Raw genomic sequence first — 15,947 nt, 5'->3', positions numbered from 1 at the left:
AATGATTAAGGACCTACAGGCATAATGAACTATATAAACTGGGAATAATCAGGATTTTATTTTTGTAAAATGTACTTGTCAGAACAGGACATTATAGCTAAAGGCATCAGAAATACATCAATACACAGCAATGATTGTGGCTGACTGCTTCATCCCAGCGGGATGTCTACTAAACTCACTTGCCAGTTTGTGCCAGTTTGCAGATTTCCTCTGCAGTACTAATCTTCAGTGGTGCAGAATGTGCTTCGATTGCTTGATACTCGGCAGTTGAGATGACTTATTATGAATTAAGGAGTCACCCACAAAGAAGAAAATCTGACAACCTTAAGAAACTTGACACTAACTACAGTCACCCAATGATTGTGTTCAACTGTCCAATACCACAGTAGTGTAACAGTAAACAGATCAAGTGTTTGTCATTTCTTAAAGAAAGTCTCACCATCAGAATCTTTGCATGAACTAATTCACAAGCATGGAATTTTACAGCACACATGATTGAGCCCATTGCACCTCTCTGACAGTTATCCATTTAATCCCATTTCCCTCCCTTTTCCCCACACCCTTTTAAGTTTTTCTTTTTCCAATATTTATCCACTTCCCTCTTACAAGCCATTATGGATTCTGATTCCACCACTGTTTCTGGTACGGCATTCCTTCTGCATAAAAAAATCTTCTACTCTCTCTTCATTCTTTTGATGATGATCTTAAATTTAAGCCCTCTAGTTACTAACTCACCAATCAGTGGAAATAGATCAAAACTCTTCATAATTTTAAGCACCACTACCAAATTTCCTTTTAACCTTCTCTGTTCTAATGAAAAGAGCCCCAGTTTTGCTATTCTCTCCTCCTAACAAAAGCCTCTCATCCTTGGTATCATCTTAATTGATTGCTTCTGTAACTTTTCCATGGCCTTGACATCCTTGCTAAAGTAGGGTGCCCAAAACTGGACATAATGTTTCAATGCAGCCTAACCAATGATTTGTACAGGTTTACCTCTTTGCTTTTGTATTCTAGGCCCTAAACCTAGAATCTCATACACTTTTTGTTTTACAACTTTTATCACTTACCCTCCCACTTTTAAAAATTTGTGCATCTGAACCTCCACGTTTCTCAACTCCTTTTAAAATGTTACCAGTGTCTCCCTCTCCTTATTCTTCCTCCTATAATGCATTAAATCACATTTCTCCACATTAAATTTTATCTGACGTCTATCTGCTCAAACTACTAACCTGTCTACCACCTGAAGTCCCTTACAGTCCTCTTTACAGTTAACCACACTCTAAACTTTTATATTGGAAAATCTTGATTGTGCCCTCTATACCCAAGAGCAGAGTATATATATATATATATATAAACAAGAGCTCTAACACTGAACCTTATATTGCTGTCTACATCCTTCCGGTGCAAAAAAAATTACCCATTACTCTTTGATTTTGTCCTTTAACCAACTTCCTTTCCATTCTGCCACATACCTCAATTTTATCAACACACCGCCTAGACCGCATCTTATCAAACACCTTTTGAAAATCCATATACACAACATCCACTACATTTTCTTTATCAATACATTCCTCAAAGAACTCAAATTATAAAGAATTTTTAAATTGAAGAGTTCTGTGAGGAAATTGAAAAAGAAAATGCATTGTATGTTCTGTGCATGGATTTTCAAAAAGTGTTTGATTAGGTACCGTAGAGGAGGCTTGTTGATAAAATTACGGTATAGGGTTATAAAAGGACTTACCTTTAAATGAGCCCATGTCTTTGAGTATTAATTTTCTCCCATATTTAGCCTCTAGAAACTTACCCATTACCAATATTAGGCTAAATGGTTTACAATTACCTAGTTTATCCCTGTCTCCCTTCAACAGAGGTGTTTCACTGATGTTTTCTTCCTTCCCCTCAGACTTATCGGGGGAATGGAGTATGATTCCACAAGCATTGGCGGCCTTCACCTATATTGGCTAAGAGGCCATTATTTATGTGGCTACTTAGGTGAGATAGTAGGGAACTCCCAGACAGCGAGTGTCACCAAACTGTTTAACTGCTGGGGCATTATAATTGGGTCCGATCCTATCCTCACTTTGGCATCCAGGATCATTCGACAGAAATCAGAAGAATGAAATGGGGAGTAAATTCAGAAAAAAAAATTCTAAATGCAAGCTGATCCTTTAGACTTTTATATCGGCAAAGCTATCATCGATCACATATTCTGCTAAACCTTTTTTTTAAATGACTGCAATATTTTGTGAAGAATCTCTGGCTTGTTTTAAAAGAATTCATTTATAAATGCCAAAGTGGAGTAGGAGCCTTGGGTGGAGTTTGTTTCAACCCCTACAACTCCCCTCCCGCAAATCTAAAACCCTCTCTATAACAGCATGCTCCGTAGAATAACATTACATACTTTGTGTATAGCTCCTAAAGACAAATTAATCCGTTTCTAGAGAGTTGGTACTGTACCAGTGAAGAGCAACGAACAACGCAGCATGAGTTCTGCTTTCAGTAAATAAAGGATACTGTCCTCAAATTTGTAAACATCCTCAGGCTTATCCGCATCAGCATGGCAGGGTGGAAGAAAGGCCGACTTGTCCTGAGACTCAAACTGCGTTGCCTCGTTAGACAAAGCTTTGGAAAACAAAATGTCATAGAAACATTACCCATAAAACAGCACTCCAGTACATTCCATAATAGTACACAAAAGCAGAAGAGTAGTTATTTCCTTACAGATACTGTACTAAACACTAGGACTGCAGAAATCTGTAACTGTTTATTCGCCTAGTGCAATCTTCATCCTGCCTTATTTAAAAAATACATTTTTGGAAATAGTTATTTGTATTTTTAAAAATTTGTTCCCAGGATGTGGATGGCAACCACCCCTCGTTGCCTTGAGACATTGGCAGAAGATACTTCAGAGGTCATTAAGTGTCAGCCACATACTATAGGCCAGACTGGGTTTCCTTCCCTGACGAGAATTAGTGAACCAGTTCTGTTTTTACATTTTTATGGTGCTAACCCATAATTACCAGACTTATTAAGTTCAAGTTCACAACTTGCCATGATGGAATTTGTAACTCATGATCTCTGCGATGCTAGTCTAGTACTAACCACTACACTATTGTACCCAACTAAGTCTACTTGTGACCTAAATGGTAAGATAGCTTGTTGGCAACTTACTTCTAAGTCTCTGCCAATGGTATTCTTGAGTATGTTGTAGAGCCTAGTCAGACCCCATCTGGATTATTGCATTCAGTTTTGGGCACCGAACTTCAGGAAAGATTGGCCTTGGAGGGGGTACAGAATGATACCAGGGCTTAAAGGGTTAAATTATGAGAAAAGGCTGCATACACCTGGCTTGTATTCCCTTGAGTTTAGACGGTTCAGGGTAATCTGATCAAGGTCTTTAAGATGATAAAGGGATTCAATAGGATAGATACAGAGAAACTATTTCCTCCATTGGAGGAATCCGGAACAAGGGGACATAATTTTAAAATAAGAGCTAGGCCATTTAGGAGTGAAATCAGAAAGTACTTCTTCACACAAAAGGTAGTGAAAATCTGGAACTTCCCCCTAAAAGGCTGCTGATGCTGGTTCAATTGAAATTTTCAAGACTGAGATTGACAGATTTTTGTTAGAAAGTGATATCAAGGGATATGAAATAAAGGCAGGTAAATGGAGTTCAGATATAGATTACCCATGATCTGATTGAATGGTGGAACAGGCTCGAGGGGCTGAAAGGCCTACTCCTATTTCTGTGTTACTAGCGGGTGTGTAAGATAGGCCCAGGGATGGCTTGGCCTCCATTCTGATCCCCCCTAAAAGTACAGCTGAGATTGAGACTAAATATAGGAAATCTCAGATGTCAACCAGTGTCCTGCTATCCCTTGTCAAGGTGAAACGGAACGCTATCCCACTCTGCTGCTCTACAACATTCAATCCTACAGGGCGGAAGTGGTCACTGATAATGAAATCATCCAGAGGGAAAGAACAAATATGGAATGAGAAAAGGCCATTTACATGGGTACCATTATGAACAATTTTAAATTTATTTAACCTCCTGAGGTTAAGTAAAATGTCTAAAAGGAGAAAACTCAAATATCAACTTGGTCTCAGGTGGCAATCAAGCCCAAATCTTCAGACATCAATTTAACCTAATAAGCTACATCAGGGGTGTCCAAACTGCAGCCCCAAACTCTGCCAATCTGGCCCAGACAACTCAGTCCTATTTGTCCTTATATTTTTTGCTGACTGGCTTGTCCTGTTTGACTTTTGTGGGCCTGGAGGTTTGGAAAGGGCTGTTCCGAGTACTATTGCCTCATTGGTGGATAAATCCTAAATCAGAGCACTGAGATCTGTTAATGTCAGCAACTCGTGATAAATTGAAATTAAAGGGAAACATCAATTTAAACTTTATATGTGACTTGCAAAGTTCCATGGTATGCAGCTGTGCAACCAGCGAAGGTAGAAAGCATGGGCACTCCTGGTCTACATGATGGTTGCATTTCAGATAATAAACCCATGGGCTCAACAGGACAACAGTGGCTCCTAGAATATTTCATATTCTCGACCTATACTCAGCCTTCTAATCTTGTATCAGTTAATCAAAATAGCATTTGACGGGAGTTTATTCCATAGGCTTATCGCATGAGGAAGAAATATCTTCCAGACTCCCTGGTACTTGTGTCCTCTCTCCTGCCATCACTGCTGAAATTAAATAACTTGGCTACATCCATTATATGCATGCTTCAACATTTTTACCACCAGGGTTGTTTCCTCAGTTTTTGCTCCAATGAGAACAAGTTAAACAGAGTTCCTGAATTTCAATCATCCTCAATACTCCATACTAAACTCTCTTTAAATGCATCATTTTTTTCAAAAAGGGAAGGTGCCCTAAAATGCACACAATATTCCAAATGTGGGCTTATTAATGAATTAGGTACAAATAGCTTGTTTTAACATAATCAAATGTCAAGATAAATCCCAGCATTTCATTAGGGTTGTTGACTGTGAAATAGTTTCCCTCTTCCACCTTTCCAGAGAAACATCATTACTGTTTGGGCTTTTTCTCAATTCCCTTTCTTGTGTTCACAGCTCAGTGGCAGTTTTCATAAACAGAAAAGCCACTTATGGCCTGAAACCTGCATCTTCCTTCTCTGCTGTGTATGGGTAAGTGCAGCCCAGGTCTAAATTAACTCCAATCACAGTAAACTGCTTACTGAAGAATACATGGGATGCTCACCATATCTAGAAGGTGTAAAACATCACACTCCCAGGCATTACAGACTAAAACTACTGTTCGTTTATTTGCAGATTAAGTAATATACTGAAGTAGAAAGATCCGCAAGAAAGTGTTCAGTATAGTAATCAAACATATACTACATACAAACCGTTTGAAAACACAAGAGCCTTACAGCTCCTCTCCAAGTTATTAGAAACACAATCTATACTGGTATACACAAGATTATGCTTATGGAGCTCTAATCACTCCATTCAAGTAGAGGCATAACAAACAGATAACTGAACACCACAAGAAAGTGGATTATAACAATATTTTTTTCCCGTGAAGTTCAACAATTTCTTTGCAACACTCAGGCATTCAAAATGTTAACAACTTTAACACTTAGTCAACAGTGGGGGAAGGACCTAGAACGGGGATATTCAAGCTTTTCCCTTGGTGGGCTGCATATAGTTTCAATCCACATTCCCATTAATGTGCAGATATCTCAAATTGCTGATACTAACAGATCTCAGTGTTCTGATTTAGGATTTATCCATCAAGGAGGCAACAGCATTAAAATCGCCCTTTTCAATGCATCTAGGCCCATAAAATTCAACCAGTCAAACTGTGAGTGAAAAATATAAGCGTAAATAGGAACAAGTTGCCAGGGTTTTGAAAGTCTGATTGCCAGGGCTCGGGGCTGCAGGATCATAGATTGGGTAATGCTGGCGCATGAATTGTCTCTCCTCTCTGTGGTGTTTCCATCCTCCCAGCTAGACTGGCTTTTAACGTTGGATAACACAAAAAATTACATTTTTAGACTGCTACCTCGAGATGAATTTATGCACATGACATTCAGCTGCAGGGGGTACCGAGAAAACAAACACTGAGCTCTGTTTTGGGCAGTCCAACAGGGATGAAAACCACCAAAATACATTTAGGACAAATATACTCATTGAATAAGATAACAAGGGCTAATTGCAGCCAGCCATGTGCACTAGGCACAAATTAACTGCCACAGAACAAAGATAATTTCATACAGACATCCAAAGACACTGCTGACTGATACCATTTCTTCTAGATTAACCCTATTTAAAATCATGTAAAAGCAAAGATAAAAAATTCCTGTTTTTGTCATAAACCAACCATTCTGTACCTCAGCCTGTTCCCGGTCTTCACTACTCATTACTTCTCATATCTTTTCGATTAATTTTTCCCAGCCTTAAGAATATTCTTGCCCTCTTTTACAGTCACTGTGATCCAGGTCTTGATTTATTTCCCATACACATCTCTCAAAGGACTACCTAACTTGGGGCAGGTGGATAAAGTACTTTCAGTGTAAAGCACTCACCGAGAAGAAGCATAGAAACTATTTATTATAGACAGAAGATATTCCCCAATTGTTCAAGGCTAACAGCAGTCTTCAGAACTGCAGAGATCCATAATGCAAAGTCTCTCTGTATTAAAGATTCTTTTGTGTATCATATACTTGATGGGCCTATGTCTTACCAGCTGTCACTAAAGTGAGCGGATATTTGCATTTCTCCACTCATGGCTGCTGATTCTCAGTGTCCAATGCAATGCAAAAGCTTAGCGCTGGCCAATCATCTTAGCGAATGGTGCATAAGTGATTTACCCGCATAACTTGACAAAAGTCATTAAATCTCAATACTCCATCCCTTATATCCTTTCTCAGATCAATAACTTAGATTGCTGTAAATGAAAATAATTTTATGCACAGAGATTTTTTGATCTGATCATAGCTATAGAGCAGTCTCTGCCCCGTATTTTGGCTCCTTTACCTGTTATTCCCTTCTTATCAATAATATTTTCTGCTGCTTTGGCCACAGCTTTCTGCAAAGTCTCATTCCCAACCTGATTCAGTCTGCGAGAGCTCAAGGCACGTTTCTGCTTGTTAGTACCAAAGGCCTCAATGAGGGAGTCCACCTAGAAAACAACAGCATGCAGTTTAATAGTTAAACATCATCGGTTTGACTAATTACTCCCTTCCTATTCATAGGCCTGTACAGGCTGGTTAAACTCAAATTGAATGAATGCAATATTTTTATTTGTGATTGTTCAAGTAGTTGACCTAAAGGCCTTGAGTTCTTTCTTCAGGTTTCCACTTACTCCCACTTGTTTACCTTGGTTGAGCAAATTCCATTTGCTCTCATTTGTCACATGAACACAAGATGCCATGTGAGATGGAAAAGTAAACACAAACCAACTCGCAGAACTGAACTGTGCATCTTGCTGGATGACTGCCATATTTGTTAGTGCCTATGAGAAAGCCCCATATACTCAGCTGAAGGGCGCTATATGATTGCAATGCAGCATCACCAATGTCGAGATAAACCTGCTCCACTATTGCACCTAGCCAGACCATAGATAAGAGGCGAAGAACAGAAGTGAAGGGTTGTAGAATGGCAGTACCAGTCAGTCAACCCAAGGCTACTCTCTTGAGGCTATTGGCAGTTAGTTACAAAGCAACATTCAGAAAAGCCTAACAGAAAATTGCCTTCAGCCCAGGAATGGTGCTTGGTGTGCAGTGTGTGAGGGCAAGGGAAGGAGAAAGAGCTTTACGAACACACAAATGTCAGGGTGAGAAAAGACCACGTGTCCCATCCTGCTGGTATCTTAACTCTTCCATCATAACATCTAATTGTATTCTGAATAACCCCAATGCTTTTGTTTCGATTACCTTGCTTGGTACATTTTTTCCAAACATTTATCATCATTAAGAAGGGATTTTAACTCCCAATCTCTGGGTTGCTCGTCCAATATCACAACCACCAAGCTAGTGTACTCACAAGTATATATTTATGTCAGAGTGCCCATTGGTGATTATTTTTCCTTATTTTTAAACCAGCTACTGTGCCCTCCTCGATGTTTTTGTTTAGTGACCTCGTGATCAGGGAGAATTTATACAGAACAAATCCTTAGGCAGATCAATAAGTGGAGTCGAGTCCGTTATGGGGCAAATTGCACATGGCCTGTGGAAGCAGAGTTGATGAGCTGAATGGTCTTCTTTCGTTTCATGAGTTGCTTCCCAACAAGCAAAGTTTAAAACTACAAACCTCTACAATAGGTAAATGCAATATGTGATGTGGCAAACTGCTCAGCACAGTTTTATCTCTGGTCTGTGATGAATTAGCCAATCTCAGCCAGAACAGCTGTGGAAATGCTACAATTATCCTCATCAATGCTGGACTAGAAAGACAAGAAACAATGCAGGGTTACTGTCCATGCAGCAGTACTTCCATGTGGACAGGACTCAACATGGCTTAAAGGTCTCAATGGACAAACAGTCCAATATCTATTCATGGAGAACAGCCACTTGGGTAAGGTACCAGATGGAACTGTAGGCCGATAATTTACCCCACTGTATTTCCTTGTGGCCAGTACTGGCAGGAGGCTGTAAGTAACCTAATCTCTCCTCGGCTGAATCAGTGCACAGCGAACAGTACTTAGAATCGGGGACACATCGCGATGCAGCAATATCTGGGCGGGGGGGGGGGGTGGAGAAATCAAGCATTTCAATATAGAGAATTAGGTTTGTTTTCACGTAGCTTTGAATTCATACTTCAGTTATTTTTTAAAAATTAATTCTCAGGATGTGGGCTTCGCTGGCAAAACCAGCATTTATTGCCCAGCCCTAGCTGCCCTGAAGTGGTGGTGGTGGGCCTTCCTGATCCGCTGAAGTCCGCATGGCGAAAGTGCTCCCACAGTGCTGTTAGGTAGGGAGTTCCGGGATTTTGACCCAGCGACAACGAAAGAACGGCGGTATATTTCCAAGTCAGTATGGTATGTGACTTGGAGGCGATGGTGTTCCCATGTATCTGCTGCCCTTGTCCTTCTGGGTGGTGGGGATCGCGGTTTGTGAGGCGCTGCTGAAGAAGCCTTGGTGAGATTGCTGAAGTGCATCCCATAGATAATACAGTGCAGCCTTTGTCAAATATTGCACAAAGAATAATTACCTTGTCCCTGTAAGAGGTGTGTTTTTCATTGGTATCTCCTTCTGCAACAGATTCACCTGAGGAGACAACACTAGCATCAATACGTTACTCTGACTCATAATGGACATTTCAAATAATTCTTGATAGATAAGTACTGCACACACAACTGATGTCATGGGTAATGGTGCTCTGGTTCCTTGCCAGACCACAATAAACATGCAGTCCCAAGCACCCCACCGTAAAACTCAAATAAAAAAACGTACATTTATACGGTGCCTTATCGCATCTCTCAAGTGTATCACATGGAATTCTGCTCGTTCATCACTCCTGACCTCAATGACCTATATTGGCTCCTGGTCCTCCAACACTTCAAATTTAAAATTCTCATTGTATTTAAATCCCTCCATTGCCTCGCCCTATATTTGTAACCTCCTCCAGCCCTAACCCGCACCCCCCCCCCCCCCCACCCACCTCCAAACTCTGTTCCACTGACTGACTGACTGGCCTCTTGTGCATCCACCCCCACCCCCACCCCCCCCTTTCCCTACCATTGGCGGTCACGTGAACCATCTAGGCTCCACACTCCCTCCCTCCCCTCTCCCTCTCCTCTTTTACGGCCCTCCTTAAAGCCCATCTCTTTGACCAAGCTTTTGGTTACCCCGCCCAACATCTCCTTCTTTGGCTTAGCATCCAGATTTTTGATTATACCTCTGTGAAATGCCATGACATTTTTTTGACATTGAAAGAACTATATAAATGTGAGTTGTTGCTGAATTACATTATGCAGTTACTGTTGTGTCTGAATAGGTGCAGTGACAGGGGCTTGGAGGGGGGGGGATTAGGTCTCCTGTTTGTCCTCAGGAGGTACAACAACCAGTTCAAAATTACCAAAAGTGCATTCAAGTTATAAGATTTTTATTGAATGTTAAATTCAAAGTGCAAATATAAAATGCATTCATGTTCACCATCGTGCATGTTCTAAAGTACGTGACATTGGAACAGAGCTAATCATGCTGCATGTACACTGTCCCATTTTTAGGGCACAACAGACACATTGACCCTTAAAGATTTGTTTTTTGCTGACCAAAATAATTGCCCTTAAAATCTGGAAAAGCAAAGACATTCCAGCATGCTCTTGATTGTGGAAAATTAATCTATTTCAGCAGAAAGGAAGCAACTATCAACAGCAATGCCCCTTCATTTTTTTCAGGGCTTAGAGAAGTTCTGGAGTACAGTAGTCAACAAGTAGCTGAAACAGTCTGGTTTCTTGCAGTTCCCCCTATTGAACTGAGCCAGAGAGACCAGAAAGGTCCCAGGTTCAATCCTTGATTTGTACTGAATTAATTCAGGGTGCAACGATTGGTCTGCATTCCCCTGGTTGGGGTGGGGAAAAGTCAACTGGAGTTCCCTCTTAATCACCATCCAGCGACTTCAGCATGTGTGCACGTGTGGACAACAAGCAAGGACAAGATCAAGCTCAGCCAAGATGCTCCTGATGATACTCACTGTCTACACTCACACGTCAAGAACGGCCATTAGGACTGTCGGTAGTCAACCAGAACCAGCAGATGTGTACCGATCAAGACTCATGTCTTCAGGACAAGAGGGAGTACATGAGCAGCGCCCTCAAAGAGAGAAGCCCGGTTAAGCACAGCTCCACTTCAACTGCTATACCCTGCTCTGGACCCCTGACTACTCATGAGCAACCTCACAGGAGGAAGGCTAGTATTATTTGGAAAAATATGCACCAACAGGCTGGGCAGTTTTAAAACAATCTCATTCCCATTTATTCTTTCCACCACCTCAACTCAAAAAACTCAAGTGTCCCATCAAGAGATCATTTGTAACCCAAATTCCCTCTGTGTTCATTCAAGTGCTCATTTTGGCTGCTGCTCCGGACCCGTTACTTCTATCTCCCTTTATTCCCCCTCTCTTGACCCCTTCTATCCTGTCTTCTCCCCATTCCTGTCACTTGGTTATGCTACCTTTCATTTCTCCCCTAGGTTATTTTGACCCCCTCAATCTCTATCCCAAACCATCACTTCTCCTGGGCCTTTCTACTCTCCTACTACCATTCCAGCCTTGAAACCTCATTGGATAAGCCCACAGCTACCCAGTGTGCCTCTCTTTGCATTCTCCGAGGACCCAGTCGCTGCCTCCTTAGGAACAGCAACCTCCGCTGCCCCATGCAGCTCACTCGCCAACCTTCCTGCCTAGCACACTCACTGGGAGCTAACTTTACCAACCACCTTCCCGTCCCACTCACCACTGCCATCTAGGACTCTGCCAGCAGATCAACAATCACCATCCGTCTCTGCATTTCTCTCCAGACTATCCGTTCATTCTTTGGCCTTTGCCATCCACAACCTCATTGTGGCTTTGACGGAAACTTGGCTCATGGGCATTGACACCTAGCCCCTGACTTGAAGCCTCCCTGTCTGGCTATACTTTCCACCACCCGCCCCAAACCGCTCAGTGGCGGTGTACCCCTTAAGACCAAATCGCACCTTGGTTTCTCTCCCTACTCTTCTGGTACTTTCTCCTCCTTTGAGCGCCCCACCTTCTTCCATCCCATCACCTCTCCTTTAAAGTCCTCGGTTTCTACGGGCCCCAAGCCCCTTCCCAAGTTTCTCATGAAGATATCCGCCTTCCATTCCTCCGTCAGCCTCTGCACTGACTACTCCACATCCTCAGTGATTTGAATCTTCATCTCAGCTTCCCTTGTCCTCACTCCTCCGATTTCACTGCCCTCCAGTCCCCCCTAAACCGCTGCCTCCATATAAACTCTCCTACCCATATTCACGGCCAGCCCCTTGACCTTGCCATCTCCCGTGGCCTCTCCATTCCCATAGTCTCGATCGCAGACAAGGAAATCTCTGACCACTTCCATGTATCCCTCACCACCCACATCCTCCTTCCACTTTCCAACCCCACTTCCTTCTGTATCCCTCCCTGGAAAAAAAACTCTCCTTCAACTCCCTTACAACAGAACTTTCTAAATCCCAACCGCCTAGCCTTTGGCCCTCTAGTCCCTGTCCCCAGAAAAACCGTTACTCTCTCACATCATGGTCGAACCCCCTGGTATGGCTCCCATCTCCACTCCCTCTAGTCCAAGGGACGTAGACTTGGAACAAATCTGCCACACAACTGGTTTGGCCACATCAAACACTATTGGTCCTCCCACTTCTCGGCCAAAACTGCTCACTACTCCAGGATGATTCTGGAATGCAAAGATAACGCAGCTTCTTTTCTCCACTACCAACCGTCTCTTTAAATCCTTCTCCCCTCACCTCCAGCAAGTGCGAGGAGCTCGTGGACCTTTTAATCACAAAGACTGAGACCATCCTTTCAGCTGCCTCTGTCACACCCCACTTCCCCACCAAGCCAAACATCCCCCCAGGGTACCCCCTGCCCTAGCCATGAACCCACGTTTAGTTTTTCTTCCACCTCCCTCCATGTCCTCTCTGAGCTTATCTCATCCACGAGGACCACCTCCTGCTCCCTTGACCCTATTCCCACTAAACTGCTGACCACCCAACTTCCCTTCCTGGTCCCCTTGTAAACTGTTTCATCTCCTCTGGTACTTTCCCCCTACCTTTGAAATGTGCCATCACCACCTCACCCCCTCAAAAAGCCACCCCGACATCTCTGTCCTTGCAAACTACTACCCCATCTCCAACCTCCCTTTCCTCTCCAAAGTTCTTGAAAGTGGTGTCACCTCCCAAATCCATGCCCACCTTTCCTGCAACTCCATGTTTGAATCTCTCCAATCAGGTTTACGGCCCCGCCATACCACTGCAACCAAAGTCACAAAGGACATCCTCTGTAACCATGGTGCACTCTCTCTCCTCAACCTCTCTGTAACCTTTGACATGGTCAACTGCACCATCCTCCTCCAACGCATCTCCATTGTCCAGCTCAGAGGCATTGTCCTCGCTTGGTTTTACTCTTACCTATATGATCGTAGCTGGAGCGTCTCCAGCAACGGTTTCTCTTCCTGTCTTCACATCGTTACCTCTGGAATACCCCAAAGATCTATCCTTGGTCCCCTCCTCTTCCTCATCTACATACTGCCCCTTGGTGATGCCATTGTCTTCAGCCACCTCCACAAGCGCTGTGCCCTCACCACCAATTCCATTCCCCTCCCCAGCTATTGTTTCAGGCTGAAGCAAACTGTTCTCAATCCTGGCGTCCTGTTCAACCCCGAGCTGAGCTTCCAACCCAATATCCTCTCCATCACAAAAAACACCTATTTCCATCTCCATAACACTGCCAACCTCCGCTCCTGCCTCAGGGATTCTACTGCCGAAACTCTCATCCATGCCTTTGTCACCTCCAGAGTCACCTAATTCCAATGCTCTCCTGGCCGGTCTCCCTTCCTTCCCCCTTTGTAAACTTCAGCTCATCCAAAACTGTGCTGCCTGTATCCTATCCTGCACCGTCCCGCTCACCCATCGCCCCTGTCCTTGCTGACCAACTTTGGCTTCTGTTGCTCCAACACCTCCCGCCTTCAATTTAATATTCTCATCTTCATGTTTAAATTCCTTTATTGCCTCACCCATCCCTATCTCTGTAACCTTCTCCAGCCCTTTTGTCCACCTCTACCTCCTTTTATAGCCATGCCTTCAGGGGTCCAGGCCCCATGCTCTGGAATTCCCTCCCTAACCCCCTCCAACTCTCCTTCAGGGCCCTCCTTAAATCCCACCTTTTTGACCAGGCTTGTGGTCACCCCTCGCAATAGCTCCTTCTCTGGATCGGTGTCCATTTTTGGCTGATGATACGTCTATGAAGGGCCTTGGAACCCTTCTATGTTAACATTGGTACGTAAATGCAAGTTGTTGTTGTTGATGCAAAGAAGCCTTGATTTAGCCATGTCTAATTATGCTCACAAGGTGGTCAAGAACAATTTAGTGGAGAACTTACCAGGAAAGAAGGGCTGCATGTTGAACAGCTGAGCATCGTGCACTTCCATTTTCCCCGTGCTTTTATTTAGCATGCCAACAAAATACCTGAACGGAACAGAGCACATTCCACTTAATGAAAGCTTTTTAGTCACTTTTATTCAGTAACTTCCCATTCATTTGCATTTTTGGAACAGTAATTTCCAAGCATTAACCTTTTATTTTACACAAATACCACATGCACGTAAATACTTCGCCACTCTCTTATCAATGCCATATCAAAATGTAAAACACATCACTAAATTGTTCTATAGTGATTTTTTTTATATAGTAAAAAGCATCTTGAGCAGACTGAGGAAACCATATTGTGCTGTTTAAACCTTGTTTTTGTCACTTTCTGCTTCCAGTCACTTTTTGAATCTGGCAAACTGAAAGCAAAAACAGAAGTCTCTGAAGATTACCAGAACAGACTAAGATAAAAAATAAAAACCATCATTGCTTCCTGATGGCAATGAGCAGTGGAGTCGTACAAATCAGGACGGTCCCAGTTTTGACACACAGCCTGATTTTAGGTAGAAGCGGTATCACAACTGAGTGCAGCATCTCTTGATCAGGACAATGAAAAATTGGCCTGGCGATGTGGTCCAGCATTCCATGTTGGAAGCATGCATCTGAGTGTCAGATGACTGCAGGATTGAGGTTGATTGTGATGCCGCCACCTCTTTCCCAAGTGGCCAAAAGACCTCCCAACATTCACTGCCTCAGCTCATCCATGAAGAATTTTCATATCTCAACGAGTCATGAACATCCTTCAGAGGGAGAAAATGGCAGAAAAAAAAAATCAGGCAAAGTGCAAGAAATTGGTGGACTTCACCATTTTTGCCAAACTATCCACGTGTACTAGTTCATAATGTATTCACTTTGTATGATGATTTTTGTTTTTAAATTGGTCCTGTTAGCCCATTGTATGGGAGGGAAACAGCTTTCCTTACCCTAAATCGCTATCCAGCGACCTCTGCTGGAAAGTACATGAATGCAAGTGTCGAGTGAAAACAGGACTGGTTGTGACATCGAAGCTCACACTTGTAAGAACTACTTATGCAAGGTAGTGAAGGGCCATCAACAGCCGTGGAACTGTACTAGAAGGATACCAGGAGAAAGTTGAAAAGAAACGTCAACTAAGAGCAGTTAGCCATACAGCGTGTTGAATCTTTAAAGAGGTGGGCAAGTTCTGGAAGAGGGACAGAGGACCGTTTGTGCTATTTGATACATAATTGTCAAGTTCAGGGTTAGGATGCAAATTTCCTGTGGCACTTCTGACAGTAAGTCAGAGGATGTGCTGCTTTATAAGGACACAAACATTATACCATGTAAACCACAAGTTATTATTCTGCTGCTATAGTGTAGGTGTGTGCCCCTTTAAAGCTGCAAAGTGTAATCGATTTAAGTAAACACTGCATGAATTCATACACAGGTCAATTGAGAAGCTGCAGATATTGTGACTGGTATTTTCTGTTGAAGAGTTTGTACATTCTAAATGACTACCATTGTGTCGACACAGAAACTTGCATTAGGCAGTGTGTGACTTTCGATGTGTGATGGGCAGGAAGTGCACGCATATGCAAGATTTTTATATTAAAGATATATTCTCCACATTCTGTGAAGTTTAGAAGAAGGAGGTGATTTTTTTTATTCGTTCATGGGATGTGGGCGTCGCTGTCGAAGCCGGCATTTATTGCCCATCCCTAAATGCGCTCGAGAAGGTGGTGGTGAGCCGCCTTCTTGAACCGCTGCAGTCCGTGTGGTGACGGTTCTCCCACAGTGCTGTTAGGAAGGGAGTTCCAGGATTTTGATCCAGCGACAATGAAGGAACGGCGA

General features: G+C 42.9%; 1 protein-coding gene across 1 annotated transcript in view; it reads right to left on the bottom strand.

Moving 5' to 3' along the window:
- The window catches only part of polr1e (RNA polymerase I subunit E), a 36,815-nt gene that overhangs the window by 10,955 nt on the left and 9,913 nt on the right, over window positions 1-15,947 (bottom strand). The window contains exons 4-8 of the mRNA XM_067983355.1: window positions 14,092-14,177; window positions 9,190-9,245; window positions 7,015-7,159; window positions 2,515-2,622; window positions 180-276 (exon numbers count right to left, since the gene is read on the bottom strand). Coding sequence (XP_067839456.1) covers window positions 180-276; window positions 2,515-2,622; window positions 7,015-7,159; window positions 9,190-9,245; window positions 14,092-14,177 — 492 coding nt within the window. The remainder of the gene's footprint in view (window positions 1-179; window positions 277-2,514; window positions 2,623-7,014; window positions 7,160-9,189; window positions 9,246-14,091; window positions 14,178-15,947) is intronic.

The sequence above is a fragment of the Heptranchias perlo genome, chromosome 4 (genome assembly GCF_035084215.1).
Source record: "Heptranchias perlo isolate sHepPer1 chromosome 4, sHepPer1.hap1, whole genome shotgun sequence".
NCBI classification, from domain to species: Eukaryota; Metazoa; Chordata; class Chondrichthyes; order Hexanchiformes; family Hexanchidae; genus Heptranchias; species Heptranchias perlo.
Note: the sequence above shows the minus strand (reverse complement) of the source record. Positions and strands in the feature narration are given on the sequence as shown.